Raw genomic sequence first — 15,506 nt, 5'->3', positions numbered from 1 at the left:
GTGTTTCAAGAACTGATTTCCATTTTCTCCACCCAGTGCCACTCCTCCTTGCGCCTGCGCCTTTCCTCTTGGTAATTTGAGGCAGGGGTCCCTGGTGGTCTTTGGGGATGAAATTAGTGGTCTTCCTCTCATGAACTTTTTACCTTTTGCTCAAAACTTCTTCAAACTGGACTTGTTGGCAACTGTAGCTGGTCTAATTGGCAAATTTCTCTACTTATCTTGTTCTTTTGACATGTTTTCTGATTTATCTTCGTTTCTTAGGGTATCCTGGCTGTTTTAATTAGTCCAAGAGGTTCTGGGGCCTCTTGGTATGGCATCTTCAAGGACAGGTCTGTACCTTGTGAGTTTTGCTGTATGTTATACAGTGAATTTTATAACAACTACTAAGCAAATTCTATGATAGGTATATTTATTAATAACGTTATCAATTAATAAGCATAAGTAAAATAAGCGTAAGTCCCCCCAGTCAGGGATGCACTTTTGGGAACAAAACGAGCTGCCTGTAGCCATATCTGACTGAACTGTGTTGCTCCTTGTAAGGTGTTTGTGCTCCTTGTGTACCCAAGATGGGCGCACATATCCTGTGCCTCAACACCTCTTGGTGTTACGGAAATACCTGTGTCCATGTCACAAATACTGACACATGGTAGATGTTGTGGATGAAAGGCAGGTTGTACAGCGTGCTACTGACAGCACTGCAAATGATAGAAAGGTGCAAAAACCACAGGAGACTTCTCCACATCCATCCGTGCAATAAAGACCTTGAGGATTTATCTGGATGTTTTAAGTTCTAATTCAGCATTTGTGAAAGCCACGTATTTAGTTATAAACTTACTTTGGAGGAATCATTTATGAAAACTTTAGGATTTTCTGTCTAAATAGCTGTTTTAAAACTTAAGTACTTAGAAATATTTTGATTGTTCTGTTTTGAAAACAAGAGTGTGAAAGGTGGGATGGGAGGATGCTTGGCCCTGTTTCCAGCATGAAGCAATAGAAAGTGGTTATCTAGTCCTTTGTTTCTGTAATTTCTCAGTTTCTGTGGCTACGGGTCCTGCAATTCAGGCTGTTGTCAGTGCTGCTGTACAAAAGCTGGTCTTACAATTCCCCATGGGTGACAATGCAGCAAGTGGAAAGCTGAATTTCAGGCTGTAATTCCAAATTTCTTGCATTTTCACAGGTTTTAATTTGGCTTCATGTTGTTTGCAGAATTTTTTGTGTGTGATTTAATTGAGTAGTCAGTGTGAATTTTGTGGTGTTTGTGTGCATGCAAGGAATAGGGAGGTTTTGTAAGTGTTCAGTGTTTGCATGGACATAAACAGGTGGGTTTCCAGCAGAGACATTTGCATTTGAAAACCTGCTCTAAACGGGCTGGGCTTTCCCAGGAGAAGCAGCACCAACAGTGAAATGCAGCGATCGATCAGCATAGAATTGTGTGAGCATTTGATGGGCAAAATGTTGTGGTATAAAGACAGGGCCCAAGAATAAGCTCTTTGTGGCTTTGTTTCATTCCTGAAAACTGTGACTGAGAGGCTTTTATCATTTAAAAAAAATTAATCAGTCACATTTCTGCATAACTTGGAAAATATTGCAAGATACAACATTCAAAGTACTGTTTCTTTATTCTGATACTAAAAGAAAAATCATGTTTTCATTTGTCTACTTATATTTCCTCAACTCTAAAATTAAAAGTAATATCTGAAGCAGTGCTTTCAATCACAAAGCTGAAAGTGTGTCATTTAGTGTACATATCGATAAACTCCTCCTTTCATGCAGTTTGCATTCACTGCTTTCTTTCTTTCTTAGTTTTAACTAAGGAAAACCTTCCCTTACTTACCACAACACTTCTATTACACACCTCGTTTTTCTGGCCAAGTTCTTTGTGGTATTTAGAGTTTATTTTAATTCTTATTCAAATGAGCTGTCCAGGAAATTAATCTGGAAATACATATATAATAAATGTGAAACCCACACCAATGGGGACACCTAGTGGGGACACTCTGAGTTGCCCGGGACATGCTGCGTTACACCCAGGAGTGGGCCAGCAGGAGTTGCCTCCTCAGGGAGACAACTGCGAGTATTTTTAACCACAGCAGCTCCGAGAGAACTCTCATTAGTTTACCTGCCTGCTGCTGAGGGCTCCCTCGAAACCTGCTGCCCTTGCTGCCCTTGAACACAGTTGTGGTGGTGCTGATGCACCATGAGTGGTGTGCAAGCACCCGATTCCTCGGCATCTGGTGTTTAATGGGGCTGGGAATAAAGCTGCCATTGCTGGCAAATACTGTTTCTCCCTTGCTGCTGCAGCAGCTGCCATGTTCAAGGATTCTCAGATAAGCCCTACATGTATTTAAGAAGTTCCCTACTGGCATGTATTTGGAAGGCAGTGTGGGACGGCGAGGTGAAGATCCAGGACCACGTCTGCTCATAGCTGCAGGAGAACATTTCTTTGAATTGGATCCTACTCTGTAGCGTATGAGGTGCTCCAGTCTAGACACACAGCAACTTGAGTAACCACTAACATTTTCCAGTCTGCAGTGGAAGTCCTAGTCCTCCTCCAGTGGTCAAGGCCTCCTTTCCCACTGTCCTTTAAGTGTGGTCTTGGGAGAGATCACAGTAAGAACAGCAGCCCAGATGGCCTTCATCAATGAGTTTGGTCAGGGAGAGGGGCCCTGTGCCTGCCACTGACTTTGGAAGCAGATAGGCAATACTCAGTTCATCCCTGAGGCACTACAGAAGCAGAATACAGATTCCAGGCTGTTTATTTGTATGTGCTATAAAAGCTCTATGTGGAGCGGGACAAGCACTAGACCCAAGAACAAGGCAGTTGGCGGGGCAGCATTACTGCAGCCATGCTCTGGGAACTGTGTGCTTTAATTGGTGTGAACGTGGTCACAGCTGGTTGTTTTACTTCTATTTCATTCAGAAAGCAAGCATTAACCTTTCCTGTGATGGGGCAGCATCACACAGATGGGTTCTGGTGTGCCTTCTGGCATGCACTGGCTGTGGAACATGGGATTATCTGGGGTTTTGTCTTTCTGAGAAGGAGAGGAGGAAAAGAAAGGAATGCTTACAATCATGAAGAAGGAAGGATAATTTCTGAGCCTTTGTTTTGATGCAGACATAGAGTGAAATTTATAGCCTACTGGTTTTCTCATTGTTTGAGAAAGAAGGAGTATATTCATTATAATTCTGTACCAGAGCCCCTAGACAACTGGGAGAGACAGTGACTTTGACTTAGACCATTACTAGTTGGACAGCAGAATGTGGATTTTTATTAGATATAGCAGAGCGTTATTTGTGTTTAATTCACTTTTCAGAATATTTTCCCACTGACAAAATCAGACCTGCAAATTAAGTATGAATCACTGTCCCATGGGCACCCAGTGTGGCCGGCTGACTCTCTGCACACTCTCACAAAAGAAGACTAACAGTAAATGAGAGACAGGCTAATTTTATTTGTTGGTGTTCCTGTGCTGGGCTTAATATCAAGGTAAGGCACCTTTTTTTCCACAGGACTCAAGAGTGGTCAATTTTAAAGTTAGTGCTCGAATTCAGATGGTACAATGAGAATCCCTTCCTACTTCAGGTGACTTAGAGGCTCGGCAGAGCTGGCTGGAGGCAGTCCCTGTGAATACCCACCAGTGTCTGTCCTGGGCCAGGCTGCAGGTCTCTGCCTGACAGTGGTCAGAAGCAGATGCAAACAGAAGGAATATTTTAGCAGAATTCACAGACTAAATATTTTGTGTTTCTCTTCCTTGCAGAAAACACCTTCTGCAGCGGTGACCACGTATCATGGCACAGCCCTTTGGACAACAGCGAATCCAGAATCCAGCATATGTTACTGACAGAAGACCCTCAGATGCAGCCAGTGCAGACTCCTTTTGGGGTCGTTACTTTCCTACAGGTATGGCCCACCCACGGTGGCTCTGACTGCCCCCTCCTGGGCATGGAATGCAGCTAACATTGTGTTGAGCTGGGACAAGTTAGATTTTTATTATCCTGTCTTCCAGCTTTCTTCCTTATTTGATTACTGTGGATCTGGCACTGAGTTGTTACTCTCACATTACTCATTTTACCAGGACTGAGCAATGGCACATGCAGTTCTCCAGATTTGAGATAGGGAGATTTATGCTCCATCTGGGAATGAATGTTACATTACTGCTCTGAAATTTCAAACGTGAGCAGGAAAAAAAATGTTAAGAGAAACACTTTTAAAAGCTAATGTAAAGGTAAATTCAGATTCTGTGGTAGTCTCAGTGAGTGATCCACTGGTTTGAGTTCCAGAAAAGGAAGATCTCAGAGCAGGACTTGGAGCTGCTTTAGCTGTACTTAACAGCAGCATTGACACAAAGATTCTTTAGAGGCTGAGTTTTTCTGCATTGATCTACTCTTTAAGAAAAGGTTCAGGTTTGCTTAACAAACAAAACATGTTAAAAATCCCTTGTGAGTTAACCCTGCTGTTCAATGTGGGGAGCTTCTGTGGCCAAACAGGTTTGCTTGCTTTCCCAAAGTCCTTCTTCTCAGCCATCTCTGTTAGACAGGGCCTGCTTTGGATACTTTTAAATTGCATATGGAGTTAATAACCTTAGTGGAAGAGCTAGTGTAGTTTATGCCAACTGCTGATTTCTCCCTGCTCCATGGAAAAGCTTCTATCCTATGGGAAAATGCAAGTGTCTGTATTTTAAAATTTAAGCTTCAAGTTGTTCCCATTTGTCTTTGGTTGTGGTTGGAACAAAGCTGTTACCACAAACTTATACAAGGTAACCTCTGTGCAAGGGCAGAGACTTTCCTGAGTTTTCTGAGATGCCCAAAAGTCTGTGTTTTATCAACAAGAGAGAGATGGGTGTGGGATCAATTGATGAAAGGTGAGCTGTGGGACCTAGAAAGAGAGGCAGAGAGCCAAGCTAAACAGGGTAATTCCTGGCTGATTCTTCACTTAGTGCTGCATTAGTCTTCATCTTTTCTTTACTGCCCAGCTGTCCTGGATAAAAGGACAGTCAACTTGCTGCATCCTGAGGCCCTTGGCCTCTCATCTTCCGCTACACATACAGTTGACTTGATTTTCCCCTTTGTTTGATGCTTGTTGTTATGGATTTATTTTGACCCGTGAGAATAAATGATTGCAAAAAGCAAAGAATGAACACAAAATAATTTCCTGTTTAGAATCTTGTTGTTTGTAATTATTGAGCGAAGGCCCAGGGAGGGGTGTTTTGAAGCAAGGATGATTCAGGCTGTTGATGGAGGAAGCCTGGGAGGTGGGTGGAGATGAAGTGCATCTCCAAGGACTGGATCCTGAGAAAGTGAGCTCTGCAGGGAGCAGGGGAGACAGGGTGTGCAGAACTGGGTATGTGCTGACGTGGATGGCTCTCCATGCAGATCTGTATCAGTGCAGATATGTGCTTGCAGCAGAGGCATGTTGTGCATTTCTGCTTGCTGCTCTTCAGTTGTTAGTTTTCTTCTTTCCTGATAAAACTTCAGTTGAACAGATTTTGACCAAAAATTCAATGTTGGAAAAGGCTTAGAGTATTGAGGAAGAAAATAAAGGGCCATCACTGAAATAATTTTTCATCTCAGAGTGAATCGTTGTGCTCAAAGGCACAAACCAGAGGTTGATAGAGCAGGAAGAAACTGCCTTCCCCTATCAGCTGAAGGGTGTTTCACCCCTTCATTTGAAGCAGCTGATCTCAGCTGCTGTGAGAGAGACATCTGGTATTGCTCAGTGTGGCAGCTCCTATCCTGAAAAGCAAACACATCCTGCCTGATACAGGAAGACTTGTTGCCTGCAGTGACAAGTGGATTATGTGGTGTGTAAGCAGCTTTACTTTATGGTGCTGGGTAAGATGTAACCAGTGAGCAAACTGAGTTGGTCAAGGATTTTATGAGCACCAAAGCAATCCCATATGGCAGCAAGTCCTTTGCCTGGTTGAGGTTGTTTGTCCATTTGCCCCTAGCAATTGGCTGACAGAGCAGTGTTTGCATGTGCTCAGACCCTGACCTGGCTTGCTCAGTCCTGTCTTGTGTGGACTAGATTGAAAAGTCAGAGCAGACTAGTGTATAAACTGTATAAACACTGATTTGTCACCAGACCTTCCTCATAGTTAAGTTCACACACGCTGTGAAAGATGAAGTGTTACATGACCAAGGTGCTTCACATGGCAAATACAGAGAGAGCATAAGGAATTGCAGAATCCCACTGTTGTCTCAGCCTCCATTTGTTCTAGCTCGTCTAGTTAGTATTTGTACTGTATATTTTCACTACAGTTCTTGCACAGTTCCATCCAGTTTATTCTCTCTGTATTTTTTCCAGATTGTTGGGGTTTGCACAGAGGAACTGCACGCAGCTCAGCAGTGGAACGGTCAAGGGATCTTGGAACTGCTTCGTACCGTCCCACTGTAAGTGGGCATATAGCCCATATAGGGGAGCATTTCCATAGAGAACAATTCAGTTGTTTGTTTTTATTAGCAATCTTTAACTTGTTGATGGAACTTATTTAATCTGTGCTGTAGCAAGAGATGGGAATTCATTGCAAGTCTGTTCTCACGCACAGACACTTAGATGGCAAATTAATGCATGTGGAAGTCCACATGTTCAGGGTGAAACAGAATGAGGTCTTGAAAGCTTAATTTCCTCCCTCTTATGCCTGCAGGGTTTTCTCATTGGTTCTTCCTGAGAGCTGGGATAACTGTTACTGGTGACCTCTCTGTGTAGTTCAAAAGAAAGGAAGGAGAGGGTCTGGCTTACAAAGCTTGGGTACTGTCTGAAAGTGAGAAAGTCGCTCTCAAGCTGGTCCCACTCTTGGTGGGCCAGTTTGCAACAGGAGGAGCATTCATGCAAGTGAAGTTCATTGTTTCACCGTGGGAGAAGTCACAAAGATGTTGTTGGGTTAAGGAGTAGAGATGGGTTTTAAATGGTAAATGATATGTTGGTGCTTTATTTGCTGCCAGGTTGCAGCTAAACCTTTCTGGCTTGCAGGTGTTTTGTTTAAATATTTTTACATTTAGTGGAAGTTATTGCCATGTGATTGTAACTCAAAAGGGGTTTTTTTAAAACAGAATAGTTCTGAATATGTTTCTGCACACAATAGTACACTCTTTGATGCCACAATAGCCTTGAATTGATTGATTATTTGGAAGAGTTGGACTTCTTAAACCTGAACTTTTCACTTTTAGGCACAAGTTCAGATAATTCATGCAAATGCCCTAAAGAAGAGTGTATTTGTCCAGCTGCAAACTTTGTTTCTGGGTCCCCAAGACAATAAACACTTCCTGCAGCTCCCTTGGCTCCTCTAAGTCAGTACAGACATAGCACCCCTCTCCTCAGTCTGCTCTCATGTTGTTTTTTGTCTTTTCTGCTGTGGTACAAGCACCTTCCCAAGGATGAAATGAGACCCAAATGTGCCTGATTTGAAGCTGCAAATTACTAAGCCATTGATGTGGAGTCGAGGCAGAAGTCTCTTGCACTCCAGTGAGGAACGGAAGCAGGTCACACCTCTGCAGTTAATAATTCACAGCTTTCAAAGTGATGTGGAAAAAGAGTGGCTATCGATGCATCTGAAAGGCTATAAAACATTAACTTTTCTTGGTCCCGCTCTGTGTGTTAGGAGACTAAAACAGACTGGGCCAGAGGAGGAGGCTTTTGACTGCAATAACAGTGTCTCATGAAAATTTAAACTTTTTTATGGCAGTTCCAAAAGACTTCAGTTTTACTTCAAATGAAAAGCGCCCTATAAGGCTGACTTCTGCAATCTGACTGCACTGTGACCCAAAGCAAAGTCTTTGAGTAGTTCATCTTCACTGTAATGTGTTTTCTATCACCTTTGTTGGGAAACATCTTGACCCTTCCAATTCTGTTGCTAATGAAAACAAATATTGTCATGAACCATCTGAGTACTTGACCATTAAGTACCAACTGAGCAAAATGCCTATTGAGAGGGTATTTATCAGAGCAATGAGCCCTTTCTGGTACTGAACTTGACTGATGATTTCAGCAAAAAATGCAGTCCCACTGGGACCCTGCTCTATCTTTAGATACATAATAGAGGTATAAATCTTGACCCCATGTCTTGTCCATCTGTCTTAGACCCAGGCTACACCGGACTTCTTAGTCCCAATTCAGTTACTGTAAAGATTAGAACCCAGCTCAGTCTTGTATGAGTAAGTGAGCCTGCGCAGGGGATGATGGCCTGTGTCAGTCCTGACTGCTCTGCAAGTTTTGTTGCCAGAAACTAAGCAGGTCAACTGCTGGGTCATGGAGGGCTTTTATTAACTATTTGGGAAATGTAAAGGGCAAATGCATGCTATGGGATGTATATGCAGCACAGAGGGGCTTCCAGGCTTGTTTTAAAAGCTCTTATTTGTGCTTCCTTCCAGTACACCTCCACTCTGAGGAGCCTTGAGGAGTTCTAGATGAAGGACTTGTTTGATTCATTGTCTGTCTGTCCTTCTTTTGTAGAGCTGGAGGCCCCTGGTTGATAACAGATATGCGAAGAGGAGAGACAATATTCGAGATTGACCCACATCTGCAAGTATGTCTTTAGTTTATAAAATGGCATGTCTTGTGTAGTAGCCAGGGAGAATTGGTTTAGTGATATACAACAGTTCTATTACTTTCTATAAAGGTGCTTTGATCTTCTCAATGTTTGCAACAATCCTGGAGTAGTCTTAGCAACTCTTTTCCCTCTCAGAGGTGGTTCAAGAGAGCACATGTCCAGCCCCAGTTCTAGGAAGAAAGTTAGAGAAGGGCAACCAGGAAAACAGAATCTTTTCTGTGAAACAAATTAGTAAGATTTGGAATTGATGTTTTAGAAAGGAAAAAATAGAAGAAGATGAAAGAACATAGAACAATACAAGATTTTGAAATGGTACATCAGGAAATTCTTCCTTTCTTTTATGTTGCAAGCATAAGGAGATATACAGGAAACTCAAAACCACCTAAATAATATTTTTACAGCAAATGTGACAGTGTAGCTCATTCCTGTAGGATGTCACTTGAGGCCAAGTAGTTACTGTGGTCTGAGAAATAATGGGAAGCCAAAAGTATCGCATGCAGTTATTAATAATCCATGCAGGAAGATATACTGAACCTTATTCTTCAGAGTTCAACCTAATTTCTGACATTTAAAGTTCAGAATAGGACCTCTATGGAGAGGTTACTGTCCTATGGACTTCTGCTGATCCGTACATTTGGAGACAATTCTGCATTCCTGCAGCAGAGTTATGATACTGGAGTACGTGGGTCCCCAGCAAATCCAGTGTAGTGCTGGGCATGTCTCAGTGAATCACTGCGTGTTTGCCTTTAACAGAGAACTTATGGCTTAGCCTGGTAGGGCATGTGCATATGTGCACGTTTTGTGCAAGCTATTGCGTTTGCTCATGGTCTGCATGTCTGCATCTGATTACCCTCAGTTGCCTCACAACATCTTTTATTTTGAAAGCTTAAGAACAAAACCAAATTCTACTTTTACTGTTTTTAAGGATTTGTTCATCTAAAATAACCCCAGCCCGAGGAACACACACACAAAAAAGGTGTTCAGTAAATGTCCCACAGTGTGGGAGCTAATACAACTGCTTGCCCCATAAAGTTTTTAGGACCTTCAGAACTTTGCCCTCTCCCCTCCTGGAGGTGTGTCTGTTCTCTGCACACTGGTGATTCCTAATGATAACAGGGTTTTTTTCAATTTACTGTAAATGAAAAATAGCTCAGCTTACTGAAATCTGAGTCAGCCAAGGCAAGTTAAGGCAAAGGAAGGGTACCTCTGCCTCACCAGTGTGTCCTGCTGCTGAAAGCTGCTATGTCTGTGGTCCTTCCGGACTTCTTCACATTGAAGACATTCCTGTTTCTGTTCTCTCTTGCCCTTGCAGAAGTCCGTATGTGAAGGTGTGTGTGTGTGGACACCTCCTTTCTGTTCTGCTGCTGCAGCCCCTGGGAATTCATAGGGCAAAACCTGCTGCTGAGTCCCGCAAAGAGCCTTTGCTGAGTGCAGGGAGCAAGGCTGTGCCAAGCTGGGTTCAGCCACATCATGTGCCTCCTGCTCTAATTAGTGGGGAAAGGACAAAGTGTCATTTTCTTGGTGGTCGTGCAGGGTGTGTGAGACCAGAAAGGCAGCAGTGGAAGAGAAGCGGAGGGGAGGGAGGGAGCAGGCAGAGAAAATGGACAACTTTCTTGGAGCCAGCAAGCATGTTGTCTGCCTGGGAAGCAGGCAGAGCTTGTTTGGAGGCTGCATTGTCTCTTGTGGGAATTGGTTGAGGCCTAAACCCAGCCCTGGCAGCAGCAGCTGTACTTTCTGTTCGAAGTTGCTCAGAATGGATCCCAACTAAGATGTCATCCCAGGATGTCGGCAATTAACACTGTGGCAACGCTGGCTGTTTTCTGTTCAGCCAGGCTTCCCTGTAGGCCATTCAGATTTCCCTGGCAGCACTGTCAAACAATCCCTGTCGGTCCCTAGCTCTGCGCTGATTCTCAGTGCTTTGCTTCTGTTTAGCAGATATCTCAGAAGAGAATAAAGCTGATTTGAATTTCCTGAGTTGTGGTTGCTGCTCTGCGGGTCACACTGCAGTGCTCTGGCTTGTTTAAAAAGGGATCAATGACTTATAAGAGCCTCAGAGCATCCCTCCCACATGCTGAGAGGAAAATAGGACAGAAACATCCTTTGAGGAAGGAAAGAGCTGAACCTCCTTTGCCCTGGGCTCCTTCAACCTCCTGCTCTGGCTGCCCTTTCAAGGGAAGAACAGCCTCTCAGTCCAGGCAAATCTTTGCTGGCTAAAGAAGGGGTAGAACTGTGAATTGCCACAGCTGAGTCTGAACTGGTTGGGCTTTTATTGGACTTTTCCCACTTCAGCATCAATACTTGCAAATGTTATAAAACAGGCATGCAAATTAGGCTGCCTTAAGCCAGCTTGTTTCCATCAGCTCCCCTTGATCTCCAAGGGATGCCAACAGAGCAGCACTTCTTCCCCTCAGGAAGTGCTCTGCAAGCCACCTGAGGTTCTGGGCACTGTCCGCAGGGCCCGGCTGCAGGAAAAGAGGAGCAGGATCAACAGAGCCTCAGTGCCCTTTGGGCTCTTCTGCTCCCTGCTCAAGGGCAAGTTTGGTGGCTCTCCCATGCTTCCCCAATGACTGGGATGAAAAATAACCATGCTGACAAGTTACACCTCCCCATGCCAGCTGATCCGGGTCCTCACAGAGGACCATGAAGGGCTCCCAAAGGAGCCACGTGCTAAATCTCATTTAAAGCATTGTTTGCATATGTAGGAACGGATGTATTTTTATTTCTTTTTCCACAACTTCTATTTCTGGGTGAGACAAATAATTTCATGTTTAGAATATAACAAAAGAAAATCCCAGCAGATCTATTATTTCTCAGATTTTCCTATTACGTGTTCAAGAAGCCAGTTTCCCCTGACGCCAGAGGAAGATCACGACAAGGAGCAGTCTTTTAGGGAGTGAGACGGAAGGCAGTCTCTTGAATGCTTAAGTCTAAGTCAAGACTGCTCTGGTCCTGCCCCCAGCCACAGGCTCCTGCCTCCACTTTTGCGCCAAAAAGTGGTTTTCGGGAAGTGATCCAGATGAAGAAAAAAGGAAAATAGTTGGCTCAAGGGAAGGGATGGGAGCACATGGAGGAGGATGGGACTGCAGTCATTGGAAATTACATCAACTTAAACCGCTGTGCAACCACACCCTGAGTGTCTGTGCTTATCTTTGAGCTGCTCAAATCTTCTCTTGAATGATCACAAGAACAGGCAATGCTCTTCCTCGGGCACAGCGTGCACAGCTGGGCACTTGGAGAGGCATATGTGGGTTTAGTCTGGAAACTGTTTTGTAGGGGACAGGTTTTACAAAGCACTGGATGCTCGCACAGTGTCTTGTCTCCATTGGCAAGGTCAAACTGGAGGGTAGTATAATATGGAGCAGAGAGATCCACTCACATTGTGCCTAACACACCTGTGCTCTCTCCTCAAATCTTCAGCGTTTCTTGGGGCTTATTGCCTGCTTTGAGGTGATGAATGCAGAGAGATGGAGATCCTGCTGGTGCCAGTGAGTGACATCAGAAGCAATACCCCTTCAGAAAAGGACGAAACAAGATGGATTGGTTCAGAGCCAGGGAAGGGGTGACAGCAGTAAGAGCCCTTCCTCGGCAAAGCTCAGCCCCGAGTTTTTTCAGCTCAACATTACCCCCTTGTGGGTCACAGGTGGAAATTCAAACTGATTCCAGTGTCTGAGCAGGTGGTGTCCTGGGAAAGTTTTGGCTGTAGCTTAGGGCAGTCTTGCTGTCAACAGATGCACACGTCCTTGAGAAAATGCCTGGTGCCTGAGAGCATTCAACAGCTTGTGGTTGGTGTGTGACACCTTCTGACGCCCAAACACTGGTTATATGCTTGGAAAATCCAGCTTGTAAGGGAGGGAGTTTGTTTATTTGCCAATAGAAAAAGCTATGCAAAAGCTTTGACATTGGGAACAGACCTGTGTCTCCTTGCACATCCGAACTTGCACGTTCGTCCTTCATGGAACACTCCAGGACATTGGAAAGCAGGCATTGTCTGGGAATTTTGCAAATGAAGAATCCTTGTGAATGATAGTCTCTCTGTGAGCTGTTTTCATTGTAGGACTCCTTGGTAAGGCTGAGAACTTACTTTTAGTTATTCAGGGGGTTGTTGTCATTGGCATATAGATCAACTATATGTTGATAGATCAACTGCCAAGCTATGCTTCATACAGGAGTGTATAATGTAGTGTCTTAAATACTTCGAGTTGGTGTAAATCGGTGCTAACACTGAAAGAGACAACCCTGCACACTCCAGGCCATTGGTTTCCACCTCTCTCTTTCCCTGCTTTGTGCTTGCCAGGACCATGTAGTGAAGTAGAGGGGAAGGGGTGGAAGTCCAGATCAACCTGCTATGGAAAAGGTTCGTTCAGTTCGCACCAGCTCCCTGATTTGGCTCCATGTGCAGTCGCTGTTTGCTGACACAGCAAAGCACAGGGGCCAGAACATGGAAATTGTCCTCAAAGAGGGATCTGCAGGAACTGCCAGAGGTTGGGCTGCACCATGGTGGGTTCCAGCTCAGGTTCAAGGCACGCCCAAAAAAGTCTTGGTGGTTTGGATCTTTTCAAGCAGGAGAGAGTTGACAAAGGGATTGAGACAGATGGTTCAAACCTGAGTGGAGTGAGTGCCAAATGTGCCTGGGATGACCTCAGCCGGCCACCAGAGGATGATGAGGACAGCAGGAGCATTTGCATTGGGACCCAGCCACGGCGGCTCTCTGGGAAAGGTAAGAGGTCCTGGGCAAAGTTGCTGTTGTGACCTTTTGGCTTGTTTTCTGGTGGGTCTGGGCAGTGCACTGAGTCATGCAGCATCTTCTTATTCCTAACAAACACCACAGTTATGGGAGGCTCAGGGGAGTGAAATGAATTTTGGTGTGGCCCCTTTGAGGAAGGCAGGAGAGAGGAAAAGAGATCTTGGCATTGTTTTGTCTAAATGCTTTTTTCAGTTTTTAGGCAAATTGTAATCTGAATCTGCAAAGTTAAATTGAGCACGTGGTGAAGCCAGGACTGTAAACACCTACAAGGTGAAGCAATTGTATTTTCCTTGACTTTGTTCCTTATTAACATTGTCACTTCTTCAGTGGTAAGTTGGACTGATGCTTTACGTGGCTGCAGCTGAACTCAAGGGATTCTTGCAAATATGGAACTCTGGAAAGAAGAAATTAAATACAGTGGAGTTCCCCTTTGCAGTGAAATGCCCTCTTAGGGTACAGATGTCATACCCATTACAGAGGCTTGAAATTATGCACGTTACCCTTAAAATAAGTGAAAGAACAAAAAATTTGAGGCTTGAGATTTCTTGGAATTAACAATGGTTTCCACAGGAATGATAATTTACTTGTTCTGAAGTCAATAGTAAAAATTATATATGCATATAGAGTTTCTTCTGGCTTCTGTGCAAATATTTTGAACAGCACTGAATCTAAAAAAGCTAATTCTCTCTGAGCTTTGTAAAGGAAAAACCAAAGACAGATATATATGGTGAAATTTGTGTATTCTTCAAAAGGTTTTGAAATAATTTGGTTCATCTTTTGTCTACCCTATTCTCATATTTCTCAAAAAAATAGAAGAAAACTTCTAAGAAAGGCAGGAAAACTTCCTGTTGGAAGTGTTTGGCCAGTAGACATTTTAGAAAAATGCAGAAGTAAAAAGACTGCATCTGAACTGCATAATTTGCAGCTCATTTTCAGATGTGAGCTTGAGGCTAAAGGTTGCTTTGCATAAAATTCCCTTCTTTTGTGAATGTTGTTGTAAATTAATCAACAACTTTGCAAAGCCAATTGCAAAAAACTTTGCAACTTTTATACACTTGTTTGGTAAAGGAACAAATTCCTGTTGAGTAGGAAAAATGATTTCCAGTACAAAGGCTTGGAAGTATCAGGAGATTCTGTGAGAGCTACAGAAACAGCAAACACCTCATTTATGAAAATTTACAAAACTACTCAGAATTTCCTCATCAAGAGGACTCAATACCAAAGGTTCCAGTTCTCCTTGCCTGACATAACATCATAGCCCAAACCAAGAGAATTCAAGCTGACTTTATAACATGAAATAACTCCTAGGGAAGTGCAGTTAAGTATTAACCCTTTGCATCTCTTTATTTCTTTTTGAAGGGGAAGTCTTTAGATGAAACATATCTTGTGTCTGTGATGTTTCTGGGGACTCTAAATAATGTTCAAAAAATTTCTCTTTGCAGATACAGAGCAAATCAGGGAGACTTTGCGGAGAGGGCTTGAGATTAACAGCAAACCTGTCCTACCTCCAATCAATGCACAAAGACAGAACGGGTTGAACCACGACCGAGCACCGTGAGTTTCACCCTGCACACCCAGATAGTGGCAGAGGGAGGCTAAAGAGCTCAGCATGGAAAACAAAGTTAAAGCTGGGCGGGAAAAGACTTGGCAAGGCGAGAGGGAATCTGCCAGTGAATACCTGCAAAGTGCAAAGATGAGGGAGAAGAGTAGTTCAGGTTGGATTAATGGGCTAATACTCAGGAGGACAGCTTTTGAGAGAGGTTTTGGACAAACCTTGCTAATGCAGAGTGGCTCTGGCTGTGTTCTGTAGAACCTGCTGGTTATGGTCTGCTGTGTTTGAAATCAGATGGGACTGATCCTGATCCCTGTAAAACAGACTGTGCTGAAAAGTGCTGTCCAGAACTAGGGGGCATAGCTTACTGCTGATATTTTTGCCTGAGTGTTTTGTTTTCAAGCTCAGACTAAAAAACCTTTTCATTAAAATATTGATTTTTTTAAAGTGACTTTGATCTGGCCTTGCTTAAACAGGTGGGGTTTGTCAGTAATTACAAGCCAATACCACCCTGATCTCTAATAGTCTGTATTCTAACAGGTGATTTAAGTGGGACTAAGTGGGCCTGTAGATCTCTCATTTGTAACTTTTGACTTCAGTGACTCTATAGGAAATTACCTGTGGTTTCAGGCGATCTGTAGTTTCTGCACTTCAGTCTTTTTGG

The 15,506-nt window shown here is 43.6% G+C and overlaps 1 protein-coding gene across 4 annotated transcripts in view; it reads left to right on the top strand.

The window, feature by feature from the left end:
• Positions 1 to 15,506, top strand: part of SUFU (SUFU negative regulator of hedgehog signaling) — a 94,848-nt gene that overhangs the window by 44,581 nt on the left and 34,761 nt on the right. For 2 of the 4 annotated variants that reach the window (XM_071563216.1, XM_071563214.1), the window contains exons 4-8: positions 3,759 to 3,901; positions 6,305 to 6,390; positions 8,450 to 8,522; positions 13,110 to 13,263; positions 14,733 to 14,844. In XM_071563216.1, coding sequence (XP_071419317.1) covers positions 3,759 to 3,901; positions 6,305 to 6,390; positions 8,450 to 8,522; positions 13,110 to 13,263; positions 14,733 to 14,844 — 568 coding nt within the window. Of the gene's footprint in view, positions 1 to 3,758; positions 3,902 to 6,304; positions 6,391 to 8,449; positions 8,523 to 13,106; positions 13,264 to 14,732; positions 14,845 to 15,506 lie in introns of all 4 variants that reach the window. The other 2 variants (XM_071563215.1, XM_071563213.1) reach the window with 1 other exon arrangement.

Source organism: Pithys albifrons, chromosome 9 (genome assembly GCF_047495875.1).
Source record: "Pithys albifrons albifrons isolate INPA30051 chromosome 9, PitAlb_v1, whole genome shotgun sequence".
In the NCBI taxonomy this organism is placed as follows: Eukaryota; Metazoa; Chordata; class Aves; order Passeriformes; family Thamnophilidae; genus Pithys; species Pithys albifrons.
This window is presented reverse-complemented; position numbering and strand designations above follow the sequence as displayed.